The 17,152-nt window shown below is 46.1% G+C and overlaps 1 protein-coding gene across 29 annotated transcripts in view; it reads right to left on the reverse strand.

Annotated features, from left to right (window-relative positions):
* Positions 1–17,152, reverse strand: part of EPB41 (erythrocyte membrane protein band 4.1) — a 95,619-nt gene that overhangs the window by 3,541 nt on the left and 74,926 nt on the right. For 15 of the 29 annotated variants that reach the window (XM_063418888.1, XM_063418875.1, XM_063418887.1 and 12 more), the window contains 5 exons: positions 6,424–6,858; positions 5,071–5,199; positions 2,929–3,030; positions 2,398–2,478; positions 820–927 (listed from right to left, as the gene is read on the reverse strand). In XM_063418888.1, the coding sequence (XP_063274958.1) occupies positions 829–927; positions 2,398–2,478; positions 2,929–3,030; positions 5,071–5,199; positions 6,424–6,858 (846 nt within the window). In that variant the 3' untranslated portion in view covers positions 820–828. Of the gene's footprint in view, positions 1–819; positions 928–2,397; positions 2,479–2,928; positions 3,031–5,070; positions 5,200–6,423; positions 6,859–11,035; positions 16,815–17,152 lie in introns of those variants that run through there. The other 14 variants (XM_063418902.1, XM_063418901.1, XM_063418899.1 and 11 more) reach the window with 2 other exon arrangements.

Genomic DNA, 17,152 nt, shown 5'->3' on the forward strand with positions numbered 1-17,152 from the left:
GTGGATGGGAACTGAATTCAGGTGAGTTACCACCTATGGCAGGTGAGAAGTGCCTAAAGGGGTTCCAGGACACCTGGAGAGGGACTTCGAACAAGGGCCTGGAGCAACAGGACAAGGATGCCAGAGTGCAGGGCTATATGGGATATTGGGAAGGTATTGTTCCCTCTGAAGGGGGATGAGGCCTTGGAACAGGGTGCTCAGAGAAGCTGTGGCTGTCCCTGGATCCTTGCAAGTGTCCAGGGCCAAGCTGGACAGGGCTTGGAGCAGCCTGGGACAGTGGAAGGTGTCCCTGCCATGGCAGGGGTGGCCCTGGATGGGCTTTATGGTCCCATCCAACCCAAACCATTTCAGGGTTCTATGATCAGTGGCATGGGGCAGGATGGGCTTTAAAGCACTGAGGCATAGCCAGAGCTCCTGGATTCCTTTAGCAGCTCCTTCCCAAACTGATAAAAAATGCAAAAAATGGGATTTCCAGGCAAGCTTGGGGTCCAGCTTGAGGCTTACTGGGCACTGATGTGGGCAGGAGTCTGTGTGTCACCTACAGCTGCTCCGTGTGCTCCCAGCACATCACAGATGTTTGGGAAGGCAAAGTGGCCTCATGGCAGGAGCTGTGTATCTTTTAATCCATTTGGGCTCATTTCCACAGGGTTAGTCTGTGACTGCCTCATCAGCCTCCAGGGATCTAATAGGAACAGCCTAAGCAGGACGGGGCAGAGAACAATGATCATTTTACTTCAACTCGGACCCCATCTACCCAAACCTCCTGTGCACAGAGAGCAATCACCCCCTGTCCCCCTGCGAGGTGGTCTCTCTACTCACACAGCCTGGCTACTCCTCTGCGATCTCTGTCTCCTGGTGCACAACTACTTTGGTCACCGACATGTCTGGGTGCTGCTCTTTGGCAGCCTTGATCGCCTGGGCCAGGACCTGCAGGACAGCATGGAGAGCACGGGTTAGACTGTGTCAGAGCATGGCACCCACCATCCCCAAGGGCACAAGGACCTTCTTCTAACTGCAGGGTGTAAAAAAGTGGATGCACTTGATAGAATTACAGACAATCCAAAGTTGGGAGGCACCCACAGGGATCATCTATTCCCACCCTGTCCCTGCCCAGACCCCCCCCAACAATCCCCTCTGTGCATCCCTGCAGCGCTGTCCAAAGGCTCCTGGAGCTGTGGCAGCCTCGGGGCTGTGCCCATTCCCTGGGGAGCCTGGGCAGTGCCAGCACCTCTGGGGGAAGAACCTTTCCCTGCTCTGCAGCCTAAACATCCTCCATCACAGAGACTGGAGCTGCCCCTCTGGAGGAGCTGCTGATCCCCGAGCTCTGCCCTCAGTGTCCTCTGCTTCAGCTGAACACACCAAGTGCCCTCAGCCAGCCCCTGTATGGCCCCTCCTGATCCTTCACCATCTCCACAGCCTCCCTTGCAATCTCTCTAATCGTTTTAGGTCTTAAACTGTGGTGCCCAACACTGCCCCCAAGACTTCAGCCACACACTTTGGTGACTTTTGGTGCTATTGCATTATGTCTGAAAGGAAAAGCACTATTTGAAGAATACCCCCCATCTCTCCACTGCCCCATGGCAGAAGATGGATGAGAGCAATTAAGCATAATCTCCTTCCTTTTCCAGCAAGTGTGATAGGCACATTTCAAACATCTCAGACATTTTCTCTGTTAGAGTTAATAAACTAGATCTTGTCATAAGAATATTTTCCACCCCCATGATACTTGCGCCTAAATTTAAATTCGAAGTATAATTCTCTGATGACAAAATCATCACTTCCAATACACGCAAGAGGCCAATGAGGCTGAGTCATCAGAAAGGTTTCATATAAAGCCAAAGAGATGTAACACAGGTGCTGAGTGCTCTGAAATTACTTCTGGCACTATAGAGTAGCAATAGTGCTTCAAAGTTATGGGAAAATGAATGCAGATCAGCCAGATGTCAAGGAAAACTTTTATTTCACTTTTTAATGGATTTTTTTAAAAGCCTACTACTGTCCAAAACAGTTCTGGAATCAAAATTTTGCTGCCAACATCAGTTTCAGAATAAAATTCAGCTTTCCTGGGTCAGCTGCATAATGTCAAAAAGGAATTTATTACTGATACAGAATTATGGAATAACTTGGTTGGAAATGGACCTGAAACCTCATCCCATTCCACCCCCTGCCATGGGCAGGGACACCTTCCTCTAAGACAAGGTTGCTTTAAGCCCTGTCCAACCTGGCCTGAACATTTACAGGGATGGAGCAGCCACAATTTCTAAGAACATGAAGTTCTATCTCTACCCCAGTAAAATTTCCCTGGGTCATTTTTTGGTGACACTGTCTTTAAACAGGCAGCCTGACTGATTTTTGCCAGCTCTAGGAAACTCTTCTGGATCATATCCACACTCCTACCTGGTCATGGTCTACATCTGCATCTCCTGTGATGACAATCCTCTTCTCAATCCTTGTCTCTGAAATGCCACCTTTCACAGTCTAAAACAGAAGGAAAATCTGCTGTTAGCGTAGAAGTGCAGAGGAGTTTGAGCTCGCTGGGGCTGCCTGTCTAAAGATGGAATCCAAAAATAGTGTCACCAAATAGTGCCGTTGTACCCGGCATTAGAGTCACGGGGGAAGCTGCTGCTGCTCAAGGAAAAACTGTCAAAGTTATTTTTTATAGCTGAGCCAGGGAAGAGCTTTTCCTTACAGCACAGCTCTTCCTCCTGCCCCACAGGACAGTCAGAGTCTGTGTCCACACTGTGCTGCAATAATGCACAACCACAGATTTAACACAGGCAAAACTGAACCCCTTGTGCTTTGCTCCAGGTACTAATCATGTATTTGAAAGGACCTTCCAAAAACTTTTTTTTCCTCTCATTCATCCCCGCCCATCTCTCCATCAGGCTGCTGTTTGAATTGGTGTTTTGTGGTGCTCCCTGGTGATACCTTGGTGATCTGGGTGGTGGTGGTGCTGCTGGTGGTTTCTGAAGTGATGGTCTGGGCAGTCAGCAGGATGCCAGGGTCCAAATCCCCATTGCCACCGTCTGTCTGTGAGACACAAGAACAGGCTGTCAGTCCCTGAGCAGTGGGCACAGAAGCAGGGGCTCCACACCACCGGAGACAGACAGAGGACAAGCTGAGGACAGCAGCTCCATTGTGGACCACAAGACAAAACAACCTGTGCCTAGGAGCATAAGAGCTGGGCAGGTCTCTGAAAGCTCAGAGTCCCTGTGCTTTAAGGTTGGAAAAGAACAGATCCTTCAGGGAGGACCTGTGCCACCCCTCAGACTGACAAAGCTGGGATGTACCCAAATCTGAGCATGCTGCTGGCCCTGCAGCACTGGTTATACCATCCATGCCTGAACCGTGACAGGACACCAAGGCAGACACCGATCCCAAATTCCACCTGCCTGCATTCATGGAGATCAACAAACCAAGAGCACAGTCTGATTCAGAAAAGTATTTGTTACCCTTCCCTCCCTCCTGACAACACCTTGCACATCCCTCACTTTATGCTCGGCAGAAGCAAAAACCATCCAGACATTTGCTGACATCTGCTGAGGAATAGCTTTTAGAGCTGGTTCTTGGATCTCATCCTACCTGACTCGACCACTCAAGGTCTGCCCAAAATCCCACACCCACTCATCCTGGCTAGCTCACCCTGGCCGTGCTGTCCATGTCCCCACTGGGCAGACTCCTCGCTCAGCACTGGGACAATATCAGGAATTGCCACAAGGTGGGACCATTTTCCACAGTCTGGAAGAGATCTCATGGCACATCACACCCTGTGCACACATGGCCAGTTGATTCCAGCCCTGGAGATCACTTTTCCTTTCCATTTCCCCGTTAGAGTAAAACTCCTCTCTTCACCTGCACACTTGCTGAAAGCCAGGGCAATGCTCACCACCACTGTCTGAATGATCTCTCTGATGCTGCAGCTGGGAGGATGCTGAGCAGCCACAGCATTCCTTAGAAATCCCAAATTATACAATCATGAGATTCCTGCATCCATAAAAACATCCCACAGTTCACTTCACTTCAACAGCAGAGCACAGGCTGCTAACCACAATGATGGCAAAGCCAAGCTGGCACTGGCTCCAAAGTGTCTAATACATAAAGAAAGGCTGGGAGGGATGGAGGTGCTCAGCCTGGAGAAGAGAAGGCTCTGGGAGACCTTAGAGCCCTTCCAGGGCCTAAGGGGGCTCCAGGAGAGCTGCAGAGGGACTTGGGATGAAGGATGGAGGGACAGGACACAGGGAATGGCTTCCAGTGCCAGAGGGCAGGGCTGGATGGGAGATTGGTCAGGAATTGTTCCCTGGCAGGGTGGGCAGGGGCTGGGCTGGAATTGCCAGAGCAGCTGTGGCTGCCCCTGGATCTCTGGGAATCCAAGGATGGATGGGGCTTGGAATACCTTGGGACAGTGGAAGGTGTCCCTGCCCACAGCAGGGGCCTAAAACTGGGTGAACTCTTAGGCTCTTTCCATCCCCAACCATCCTGTGATTCTGTGATTAAAACCTGTTTTAGATGTTTATTTGAGGATTAATTTTAACCTCAGCAATGAATCCATACCTGCATATCCTCTGCTTTGTAACATTGCTCCACTAAGGTTTTTGCTTTCCAGTCACCACATAGTGACCTTGTATTTTATACAAAACATTTGGTGTTTTAACAAACATTTCAGTCTTGAAACCTAAGGATGACCAAATAATTTATAAACCAAGTTCTGAAGAGACATAAACAGCCTCTTTGGGGAGCTGGAAAAATAAGACAAGGTATCTATTGCAAAAAAAGGTCAGCTCAGGTTAACTTTGTACAGAGAGATCCACATCCTGGAGCCACCAGTGGCTGAAGATAAATTCTGTTTGCAAGCACATCTTGAAAAAATTGTTAGTCTTCAGGGAAAACCACCGCTCCTCTAAAAATACCAGATGCATCTGGAAATAGTGTCCACAGCATCAGTTAATGCCTGTGCTTCACTGAGATGTGCAGAGACAGGCAGGTGCTGCTGTCTCATCCTGAGGATTTGGAAACAAAATGTTTACTTGGATTTAATTATGCCCCTATGAAATTTATCAGAACACACCTTACCTGTGCAGCTTCGTAGGTGATGGTCTTTGTCTCCGTGTGGACAATAGGGACCTCTTTTGTGGGAATTTCACTTTTGGCGGTGCTGGACATGTCAGAGATGGTGACAGTCTGTGTCTTCACTAGTGGGGGCTGTGAGATAGGGTTAAAAACATCTTGTAAACACCACGTCCGCATCTTCACATCCTGATTGGGCTGCTGGCAAGTGTTCTGACACTGATCTGATAAAAGCACTGTGGGAACCAAGGTCAGCTTGGAAATCTTTGGGTTTAAGTCTCTGGAACAACACACTGCTCTTAGGGCAGAGATCAGGCATGAGGATTATACAGGCAGCAAAATCCTCCAGCCCTTCTGCACACCATAGACTCTGGTCAGCCAAACCAGACATTAAAGGTTTAATGGGTGTGTCACAATATCATAAACGCTGTTTCCACTGTTTCTTAACTTTCTAATTACCAGAAGCTCATTGCCAGTTGACCAGAGAAGGTGACCCTCAACTGCTGACACCAGTGTCAGGATTAACACCAACCCTGGGCACACAAAGACTTGATCACAGTTGAGCAGCTTTATCCTGACCTCAAGAGCAACACTGTGCTATTAAAAATCCTCATCAGATCTTTAACTTTTATTAAATCAATGTCAGATAAAACAGAAAGAAAAATAAGGGTGAAGAGAAATCAGTTGTTCCACCACCTGATGATTATCCAGAAGACGACAGAGTGAGTTCAGAGCCGGCACTTTCCCAGAGGGCTCCATTTCTGCCCAACCCTGCCAGATGCCACTGTGATCATTAGCGGTGAAGAGACATCTATTGACCAATGCAACAACACTGAAGCAGGCAAAAATCCCCCCCCACAGTGGGGAGCACAAAGGGGCACACTGGACAGCACCTCAAATTTGCTCTGCTGTGTTGAGGGTCAGCTGCCAGTCCAGCTGGAGCCAGCAAAATCCTTGAGGAGCTAAAATTTCATCGTTTTTGAGCCTAAATATTGCCTTTTTGTGGGAATGCCACGGGATGCTTCAATCCAAGAAGGGCAAAGGGCATTGCACTGTGGAGATTGTATTTCATGCAAAGACAAATTGAGAAGGATTCATATTTAATGCAAAGATAAATTGAGAAGGATTTGTATTTAATGCAAAGATAAATTGCCAGTGTTTCATGTTTAATTCAAAGATAAATTGAGAGGGGCTTATTGCACTGACTATGGGAGATTAATTGGCTCATTAGCTCCAAGCATGAATCCAAGCCAAGCAAACCCAACTCCTCTGTGGGTCTGTGGCTTCTGCTTGCTGCAGTGTTTGGGTTCCCACTCCAAATGTAGCCAGGGTGTGGGGTGCAAGAGCTGGACTAACTACCTGGAAGCAGCAAATGAGCTCCGGCAGCCCATTAGGAGCATCTGGATTGGGACAGTCGCCATGTGGCTTTCTAAAGGCAAAGCTGTCTTTACCATCCTCAGCCACCTCCTCCTCCTCTCCTCCCCAGGGCTGCCGGGGAAGCTCCGAGTCCTTCTCCACATCCACACAAACCCCCTTTCCACATGTCAGGTCCTCCTCGCTGGTGGAGTGGCTGGGTACCGCCTCCTCCTGCTCCTCCTCCTCTTTCTGCTCCTCCTCGCTGCTTAGGGAGCAAGCACCAAAGTGCCAGCTGGGAGAAGGCTGTGAGGTGGGTGGCACTGGAGTCTCACTAAAAACTACCGACTGCTTTGAGCCCTCCCATGCAAAGCCAGTGTTAAAACTGCTCCACTCTGCCACTGCAGCCACATCCTCTTGGGAGAGAAAGTCACTCATTTTCTAAAAAGAAATGGATACACAAAAAAGGCCAGGGAGAGAGAGAGAAAAAGAGAGCAGGGAGTTAAGGAGAGCAGGAGGTCAAAAGGCAACAAGGCAAAACATCAGGTTCTTATCATATATCACATCTCCAGTAACACATGCAACAGTGAGGTTGGACACTGGAAAACCTCTGAGCTGTACCCAGTGCATTTACTGACACAGCCTTCCTGGTACATTAATAATCCACTCTCCTAAATTTTAAGGAATTAATAGGAAAACAACTCCCTGCACCTAGAGGAGGAGCCACTATTAAGCACTTTTTGCTCAGTTTGGAATAATTTCATTGTAGCATGTGGGGACTTGTGCACATCCAAAACTTCCATGACGAACAAAATTCACCCACTACTCCAAAACCATCCTCTTGATTCTGCTTTAACTCCTTGAAACTTTTGTCTCACTTTCTAACAAGATTCCCTGGGCAACCAAAAAACTGTAATTTGGCTTAAAATGTGAGGCCTGAAGCCTGTGGGTTATTTGATTATGATTAACTTTTTATACCCCAGAGGCTTTCACTTTGACTGACCTCCTCTCCTGGCATAGCTTAATGGTAGGAAAAGAGCAGGAGATACTTTATGTAAGAACAAATAGATGCTTTTCTTAGTATAATTTCAAGAAATTACTCTTTCCCCATTTCTCATGGGTGTTTTTCAGTTCTCTGCTTCTTTATGTTGCAGACAGGTTAGCTGCTGGATTTCTATTCTTTAGAATTTCCAGCCTCTTGTGCTTAAGTTGTTGGGATATTGCTTAGCAAAATGCATTTAATAGGAGTGGAGGGAAAAGGTTATTTCCCCTCCCAGGGAAGGGTTATTTCTGATCCAGACCCATTTCCACATGTTTCTCCAATGGAATATTTAAGGGGAGACCTCAAGACAGTTTGCAGCCTCCTCCTGAGGAGCAGCTTCCATCCCTGCCCTGGGACAGGGACAGCACCCAGGGCACGGCTGGAGCTGGGCCAGGGCAGGCTCAGGCTGCAGAGCAGGGAAAGGTTCTTCCCCCAGAGGTGCTGGCACTGCCCAGGCTCCCCAGGGAATGGGCACGGCCCCGAGGCTGCCACAGCTCCAGGAGCCTTTGGACAGTGCTCCAGGGATGCTCAGGGGGGATTGTTGGGGGGTCTGGGCAGGGACAGGGGCTGGACTGGATGATCCCTGTGGGTCTCTTCCCACTTAGGATATTCTATGATATCATATCCAGATCCTATATTCATTTCTTAACACACTACTCCAACATTCCACAAAACAGAACAAGAATGGGGCTGTGTACAGCCATGTCTTATTGGTTTAAAACTTGAATTTATATACTGCCAGTATCCTGACCTTCCCTTAATTATAGATGCTAAACCTTGGAAATTATTCATGGGACCTTGAGAAGACACAGCTCATCTTCTGGGGTTTAATGGAACACGCCTTAGGAGTGAGATTTCCTTACGTAGGAGCTGGGGCACTACTCAGCCAAGAGAAGAATCACAGATAAAACAAAGAAGATTAAGCAGCTACTCAAACACTGATGTATTTAAGAGGCAAAAATCTGTATACAGTCAAAATAACCTCCCAGTTCCCTTTCTACACAGATAAAATGATTTGCATTTTGAAGTATCTCGCATGACAGATGCATAAAGGAACGGAGAGCTGGAATGGAGCCTGTGCTGTGCATACTCTGGTCATCAGCAAAGCCAAGTGCAGCAGCAAACATGCAAGCTGGAAAGACAGAATGAAATCCTGATAAGATCAACTGATCAGAAGCACTTTTTGCCTTGCCTTCCTATCCCACTCATAAGAACATAAACTAATGGAAAGGTATTTGTTTCTAGATAAAGTTATCTATGTAAAACATCTGTTACAAATTCTGATCTTATCAAGATTTGTTTTTAATTGCAAATGCCAAAGCATCCCCATGTTTAGGGCTCAGATTTGCAGAGTTCCAAGCTCACCTTGAGACCCAGGAAACCTGAGAGGTGCCTGGACTGCCAACTACTCATTTTCAGAGACACAGCCCCAAACCAGTGAGGCCTAAATCAAGCACGAAGCAGTCAAACACAGAGTAAATTAAATACAGGACAGGATGCAATGACCCAGAAGAAACAAACTGACCCAGATATGAATGCAACTAAAGCACCACCCTTGAAATACAAATCTTTGTGCTCCTGAAGATACAGCTGAAGCGTTGCAATGAAGTGACACACAATAATTCAGACTGGGGATAAATTAATAACAGGCTTCATTTCATGATACCAGTGGCCAAAAGGATTTATTTTTCTCAAAAAGTAGTTTTGTATATACTGGTTTGCCTGCATTTTTTCAAGACCCTGCTATTTTGGATCAGATCTACTTGTATGACCCAGCTTCCCTGTGCTGTCAGAGTGGATTGCCTCTCTCTGTTGAATATTCCAGTATTCCCACCCCAATCACACTATTACCCTGCAGAAAACTTAAGGAGTGCTAAAATTATGTCAACTGCCAGTTACTATTTAATAAAAACTGCTAAAACCATGAAGTTATAGTGCACAGTAACTCCCTACAACCTACAACATGAAATGCTAGGAATCCCAGCTGGTTAATACCTCCCAGTCCTGCTCTTTTCCAGCATGGCAATGGAATTGTTGACGCTGTTATTAGGTTATCCCCAAACAAGGATCCACAGAAGCTCACAGGCTCGGAGTGACTGTCTAGGAATGCACAAGGAGATGATGTTGCTTTGAAGCAAACCACACTCACCAGAGAGCGCTCCCAGATCAACTGATGCTCAATCTCACAGCTGGCAAAGCACTTAGGTAAAAAGTATTATAAAGTAGAAAACAAAAATCCTTATTTTACAGTACCCACCACTGCCTTACAGAACTCCTTTGCCTTAAGGTAAAAATTAAAAACATTTAGAAGCTGTTCAAAACACCCTAGCATTGAAAAGGATGGATGTCACCTATGAATTTGTGGTTTTCAATACATTTTTTCACTGCCATTGATTTGATCACAACACCCTGACCAGACTACTGAGATGACAGATAGACAAAAGAGATTTTGACCAAAATTAAAAGTAATGGTAGAAAACACACAATGTGCCCGAAACTTCAAAAGACTAAATTCTGTCATGAGTCCAATGCATCACACAACACACAGCAACCACCTCCAATCATTGCATTGTTGACTTGGCAACGTGAAACAACCTCAAGATCAAGATTTAAATTATCAAAATAAGGTTGTTGGGCAATATGATTCCTCTGCCCACTCCCACTGGTCTCCTTCCCATCCCTTTTCTGGGACAGGTACTCTTGCATGAAGGGCTGTTTATTCCAAAACCCCTCTGCAGAGAGCAAAGTAATGGCATTGCAAGAGCTGCCTTAGTGCAGCAGCAGCATGTGAAAAGAGGGAATAAAATCAAGATTTATAAATGCCATCAATTTTGTGCTGCTCACTCCACTTCCCTCATTCCATAAATGAAGTTAGAGTTCTGCCTTGGTGACAGGCTCATCTCGGCAACCAGCATTATGAGCAGTCAGATCTGCCTTCCTGTAATCTCACACAACATGGGATTTAAAACTGACTCTTGACACAGCCTCAAAACACAACCTGAGCTTCAACCAGAGAAAAACTCCACCAGAAGCTCATGCTGTATCACTGAGCTGAGGAACAGTGGTTCATTAGGAATGTGGTTTCTTCACTTACAAAACCCAAAGGAACATTTTGTCCCCAGATTAACACACTAGGTGGGACAGGGGCTCACGCAGATGAGCTGTGCAGGACCTGCCTCACTCCTGCTCTTAGAACAACTTTCTGCAATTGATTTTTCCTCCCTCTTCCAAAGTGAAGAGGAAGAAGGTATTAAGAGTGACATTAAGAATTTGGTAGAGGACTCCTGCAAACAAAGCCTGTCTTAAACCAAGGTGGATTTAATCCTCAATTGAATTATTCTTGTCGGTTTGAAAGCTTAGAGCTGCAGCCTTGTCTTATCCCTCCTCCCCAGGAGCACCCAACCCACACCAAAGAGTGTCCAGCAGACCTTACACCCTGAATGCCATCAGCAGTGGCTCAGGGTCTGATGGGTCCTTGCTTTGAGAAAGGAATATTGAGATTTAGTCCAAGGAAGTCATTGACACAGGTGATATATAGCTTTTTTTTTTTGTTAATAAGCAGTGGAAAGAAAAATCTGATTTGCAATAACATTTATTAATGGATAAATGTACATATTTACAAAGAAAAATCTGAGAAAAAATACAAAACCGAAGAAGTGTTCCAAAAGAGAGCATTTTAGGTAAAAAATAAAGTGTTTCTAGTCCCCACAGACTGATCCAATAGGATTGTCTACCATTGCTAAAAGATCCCAAAGGGGCCCAAACCAAGGCCAGTACTTCCCTCCAGCCCCACAAACCACAACAGATGCAAACAGAGATACAATAGGAACCACCTCTATCACATTCCCCAGTGTCACCCACTAATAAATACAGACCAAGCAGTTTCTGCATGAATCCATAACCCTTTTTTGGGCTGAATTTATCCAGAAAGCTTCCTCCCTCATCCTCTAGGTCAGAACAGGCACCATCAACTCATGACAAGGAAAAAAGAAAACCCAATAAACCAGTGGAACAATTCTCAGAGTGACAAATTACTGACACTGATGTGAAGTGTAAGACTTTGCCCATAACCATTAGGATCTGACAATCCAATTACATGACTCTATGTTAACCTTCCCAAGAGCCAGTGGTACAGCCAACCCTCATTCCTCCAAACACAAACTGTTCCTTGGTGCTGAGGAAATCCACCTGTCCTGATTATTTCAGGACAGGAAGGAGATATGGAATACCTACTCTTTAGGGTCATCACTAGTGACTGGACAAAACACAAGAGAGGAGAGCCAGTCTTGGCTGAACACTGCCCTGACCAAGCTGCCCACGCGGAGTCCTCAGCTCACCTTCTGTCACCTCCGAGTGAGGCAGGACATGGGAGGAGATGCAGTCAATACCCTCATTTATCTGCTCCCTTCTAGCAGTTGAAAAAGAAAAAAGGGATGTTGTTTCACAGCAGTGAAGACCTCAAGTATCACCACACACAGAGCCTGAGACCAAGCACAGCCTCAGAGCTGAATCTGAGTGCCAAGCTACTGGCTCTGGCACATCTGCTACTTCAAAATGCTGGTGGTCCACCTTTTCCTGAAGTAAGAAAGCACAAGAAACTCCCATATGTTTTAGGTGGTGTTCAGAAGAGCTGGAATCCAGGTAAGGAGATTCAGAAGTAGGTGTGGAGCCAACCATCAATATTGCAACGGGAACCCTCAACAGCTCCCAGTGGGATCCTACACATGAGCATCAAAGAGCTGAGTGAGCACACCACAAAACACTGGGCAAAACTGCTGGCAGTCTTATCCTGCTATGTCACCAGCATGCCAGTCAACAGAATGCCACTTTCTGCAGCAGATCACGTTGACAAAACAGGATTTCTCATGCCAACCTGGATGAGGTGACATGCTGCAGACATTTGCAGCTTCCCTGCAGGAGGGATAACTCATCTCTCCATCACTCACAGCCTGGCACTGCGCACCAGGCAGGCTGAACAGGGTGTGTGAATACCTGTGTCAGTGGGTGCCAGTGTCGAGGCAGGCAGCCAGGGGCTGCTGGTGTTCCCAGCAAGTTTGTTCCTGAGGAAAACAGGAGCAAAGCACATGTATTGGTTCCTTTATAGACCCCCTGAGATCTCAGCCTTTAAACAGCACTAGAGCCAAGCAGCTCTCCCTGTGAACAGGGATGACAGCAGGACTCACAAAATCCTCCTCTCAGTGCTGCATCCTGTGCTGACATCACGGGAAAAGGCGGAAACCACAGCACCAAGGTGTAAAAGATATGGAATGTGCACAAATGGGATACAGGATGTGCAGGAATGAGACTTTAGGTAGATTGCCATGGACTATCACTCGCTTTGCATCACAAGCAAACAGGGAAAAAAGCAGAGGAGCGACTGGGAAAGGGGCTGTAGCCCAGTGGGCACATCCCTGGGGAGCTGGATAGATGAGGTTTTGTTCCTGGTAAGTTATAGGTTTCCTCTGTCAGGAGGGATCATATCTACCTGGATGAATATGGATAACTGGCCTATAAACTGCCAGAGAAATAGAAAGTATTTGTTCGATTTCTTCATACTCTGCAATGATAATTGGTATATAATCCCAAAAATGTTCCTGAGCATTCTCAGAGTGTAAAGTTCCTATGGTTTTTTGCTGATGACAACCAGCCTTATCTCAAGATTAAAAAAGTGAGAAAGAGACCATTTGAACTGAAGAGTTACAGAATTGACTAAAAGTGACATAGCCTATCTTTTATCCTGCTGTGATGAGACATCCTGAGCACTCTGGTCATCTAATGTTGCTCCAGGCAAAAAGTTTTAGACTTCAGGTCCTTTGGAAATAGGTGACAGAGCTACAGAAACCATGGCTTTGCCAAAGCCACCAGTGTGGCTTCCAAGTTCTTGTCAGTGCATCAGAAACACAGTAAACTCAGCAGTGCTCACCACAGCATCCTAAGCAGTGATCCTGAGCAATGGCTTTGGGAAGGAAGCACCTGTGTGTTCAATCTCCAGGAAACAGGGACAGAAAATGGACAGAGAGATCCAAACAACTCCTGTTTACTCCCTCTCCATGTTCTCCATGAGGAGAACAATCTCTGTTCTTCTCACAACTGATAGCATATTGGGAAGGAGATGCAGGCAGGGTATGCCAGCCACAAGTATCCCAACTTCCTCCATCCTGCATTTTCTGCACAGCACAGGGTACCCCAACATCCTCTGCCACCTCTCCTCTCCAGGGCCCACTTTGGTCTTCCTAAACTCTACACCAAATATGCTGGCATCCAAGGGCTGCTCCAAGGATTCAGGGACACAGCCTGCCAACATTCTCCTTCACACCAGTCTATGCCTGGACAACAACCCTCAAACTTCTACCCTTCCTAGTTTCAAAGGAGGAAGACTCTGTATTAAAGGCAGTGTATTAAAAAGGGAAGAATATTTTCCAATGAAAAATCAGCATCCTCACAAAACAAAGTCCTAAAGGCACAAACTGGTGAACAGGTTACAAGAGGAATTGCAAAGATTCCTGAGGGATTAAAACAAAGGGTTTCACTAGCAACCTAAATTTCTGAGACAGCATTTAGAACCTCAACCTGTACATCAAGAGCAAGAGGTGGCTCGAGTGGTCCATGACATCCCATGGACCCTCAGACCAGACAGCACATGCCATTTTTGCCTTATTCCTTCAAGCTTATCTGCTAGCTTCCTAAGTAACACTGTTTACACAGATACAGATCTAAAAGGGTTATAAATACAGGTATTTATATATATTCACACATTTTAGTCCATGTAATAAAGGCCTGCTCTGTTCTTTTCCATGCTGCTGGAGCAGCTGCCACCACTGGTGACACTGGGGCGTGTTCTCAGAGTGACTGTGTCCAGCCCAGTCCACCAGTGGACACAGGAGAACACAGATTAATGCTGAAAGGAGCAATGGGGGGCTCAGCTCAGCTCCATCATTACTATTTACAGAAAAGAAACCCCTTAGACACAAAGTCCCACCTTCCCTTCAGCTCACACACCAGTTCTGCTCAGTCCAGCTTGGCTGGAGCCTGCACAGCTCAGCCAGGATAACCTGGATATATGGGAGCATCATCCAGACACTGACATTGTAAGCAATAAACAACAACCAGCATGCAACGGTTTGGTTAAAGGAGTCAAAAACAATCGAGGGCTTTAACATTAGAAGTGTGTCCTGCTGTGGCCAAGCCAACATGCCAACAGAGAGAATGCTCAAACACCTGGTGACTCCATCCCCGTGACCTGAGTAAACATGCGTCAGTTAGTTCCACACAAATTAAATAAAACACATCTCAAGTGCACCAAAACCATCAGATTTCAAAAAAAATACTAATGTATGTTTACAATAAATATCTCCTTGCAACGGGTTTTCTCCTATAACACTATGTATTTTCTTGGATATGAGAATAGGGGTGGAGAGGGAAGGTGGGATACTTTGTCAAAGGCTTCCCCTACTAGGAAATGAAAAGCTGACCCTGTCCCTAAGCTATTACCAAGAGCAGCAGTGAGAACCAGCACCTTTTATTTAAATGCTGATCTGAGTTTCCTAGAAATTGAGTGGTTATGGATTAGATTCCAATGTTCTTCCTAGAGAGCTGACCTCTTGCTGGCCACAGAGGCTGTGGACTCCCCATGCCTGGAATTGTTCATGACCAGATTGGACAGGACTTAGAACAACCTGGTCCAGGGGAAGGTTCCCTGCCCATAGCAGGGGGTGGAACGATCCTTATGGGCCCTTCCAACCCCAAACCATTCCAGGATTCTGTGATTCAGCAGATTCCTGTAAAGCCCCTTTTAGATCAGTGTCAAATGTTCTTCAGCTTGTAAATACCCTACATTTAAAACAAGCTTAGAAGCAATTCTCCAGCAATTCCTATGGGAAATCTTCAGGACCTTGGGAAATCAGACTCTCCTCCCATGATTTCCTGCCCCATCTGCCCTCCCACAGCAGTTGGGAACACAGTTAAAAGAATTTGCTTTTGCACCACAGGAAACTTGAGAATGGACCTGGCAATCCACAACCACTCCTGCCAGGTCCTGTCACAGCCACACAAGGACATACAGCAGGATTAACACGACAGTCACAGGGTGTCCCTCCCTGGGACAGTGAACTACGGAGATCAAAGACCAGGACAAGGAAGATGAAGCAGAGACTACAGCCAAGAAATTCAGGAGCTTTGGTCTTGAGGCTTCAACACGACCCTGTTGCCACTCAGAGAAAGAGCAGCCACCAAACAGTCAGTGCTACAACCAGGAGGAAGGACATCATAAAGGGAATACGTGGAGAAGGAAAAATGCTAGAGTACAGCTGACACTTTTTGAGTGATTTCTGGTCTTCAAGGATTGCAATAGAAACCTTTGGAAGAGTTGTTTCACTTGCTGGCCGGGAAAAGGCTGTCTCAGTAGATATCTCCTGCTTTTTTAGTTTGTCTTCATCCTGTACTAACAGAGGCCGTTCCCGTGTCTGCTTTCATGGTAGAAGATCAAGAAAGACAGAGAGAGATGAACAAAAATGACAGATGGAAAGTGCCCAAAATGACACTTGGAGATGTGCAAAGCATTAGGGCAGCTCTTCTCAACATAAAATAAACTGCCCTGGGGAGCAGAGCCACTGGTCACACCAGCCCTGGAACTACAGAACCATGTTCTCTCTGCAGAGCCCATCAACATCTGCATCAGGACCATGGGTGTTTGTGCCTGCCCTCCCAGAAAAGTGGATGCCCAAAAACTTCCAGAGTGTTTTGGAATTAATAAGAAAAAAGTCTGAGGCATTTGAAATGGGAATGGTGCAGTATAAAATATGAACTTGGACAGCTTCCTAATTACAGTGCCCTTAAAACTCAACGTTTGGAAAATCCCATGGAACAGCCAGACTGCAGAGCAGACACAAAAAGTTTTTTTCAAAGTTCTGACCAAAGTATCAAAAATTTTGATTGGTTTTAAAATTCTACTGAACAAGTGAAAAACTGTAAATCTTAGAAATCCCACACATGGAACAGGCAGGGTGGCAGTAGGAGCAGTGCAAACACCTGGGATTTTGCTCTGTGTTTTAGCATTTTTGTTTCTGGAGTCTAAAGAAGGATAAAAATCCAGAATGAGTAAATCAGCACACAGGACCATGCAAGGGCTTCAGCACTTCTGCTGAAGAAAGGAAAGATTGTGGGAATGTTGCTGTTCAATAACTCTGCATCCCTTTAGTTTGCCAGCCCCGGTCAAACCCAAGTGTACTTAGGAGAGGAAAAACTTGGCTCTAAGCTCCCTCAGCTGAGCCAACCTCCTCTGGTCAGTGCGGTATTTTGGGACTGGTTCTTTGCACACCCCTAAGTGGTGAGAATTCGGGAGAAAGTAGCTGGGAGACTGGGCAGCAAAAGAAAATATAAAACGCAAGAGTAACATGATTGTTAAAAAAATAAAAGAAAAAAAAAAGAAAAGGAAAGAAAGACAACATAAAAAGAACAGGGAACAGTTAAATTTCCAGAATTGTTTTGGTCTCCGAATACACGGTTATATCGGTCATGCAGCTTTTTCGAACCAGCCATGCACCAAAATAAGCAAAAACTGAAAGCTGCAAAAGCTGCAGCAGTGCCAAAGTCCTCTGGGTGTGAGTTATGAAACTACTTCATGTAGCCAAAAGAAAAATGTTATCCAGCAGCTGCTGTTGAGTTTTTGCTCAGTGCCATTGCAATAGCAAGTCT

The sequence above is a fragment of the Prinia subflava genome, chromosome 24 (assembly GCF_021018805.1).
Source record: "Prinia subflava isolate CZ2003 ecotype Zambia chromosome 24, Cam_Psub_1.2, whole genome shotgun sequence".
NCBI lineage: Eukaryota > Metazoa > Chordata > Aves > Passeriformes > Cisticolidae > Prinia > Prinia subflava.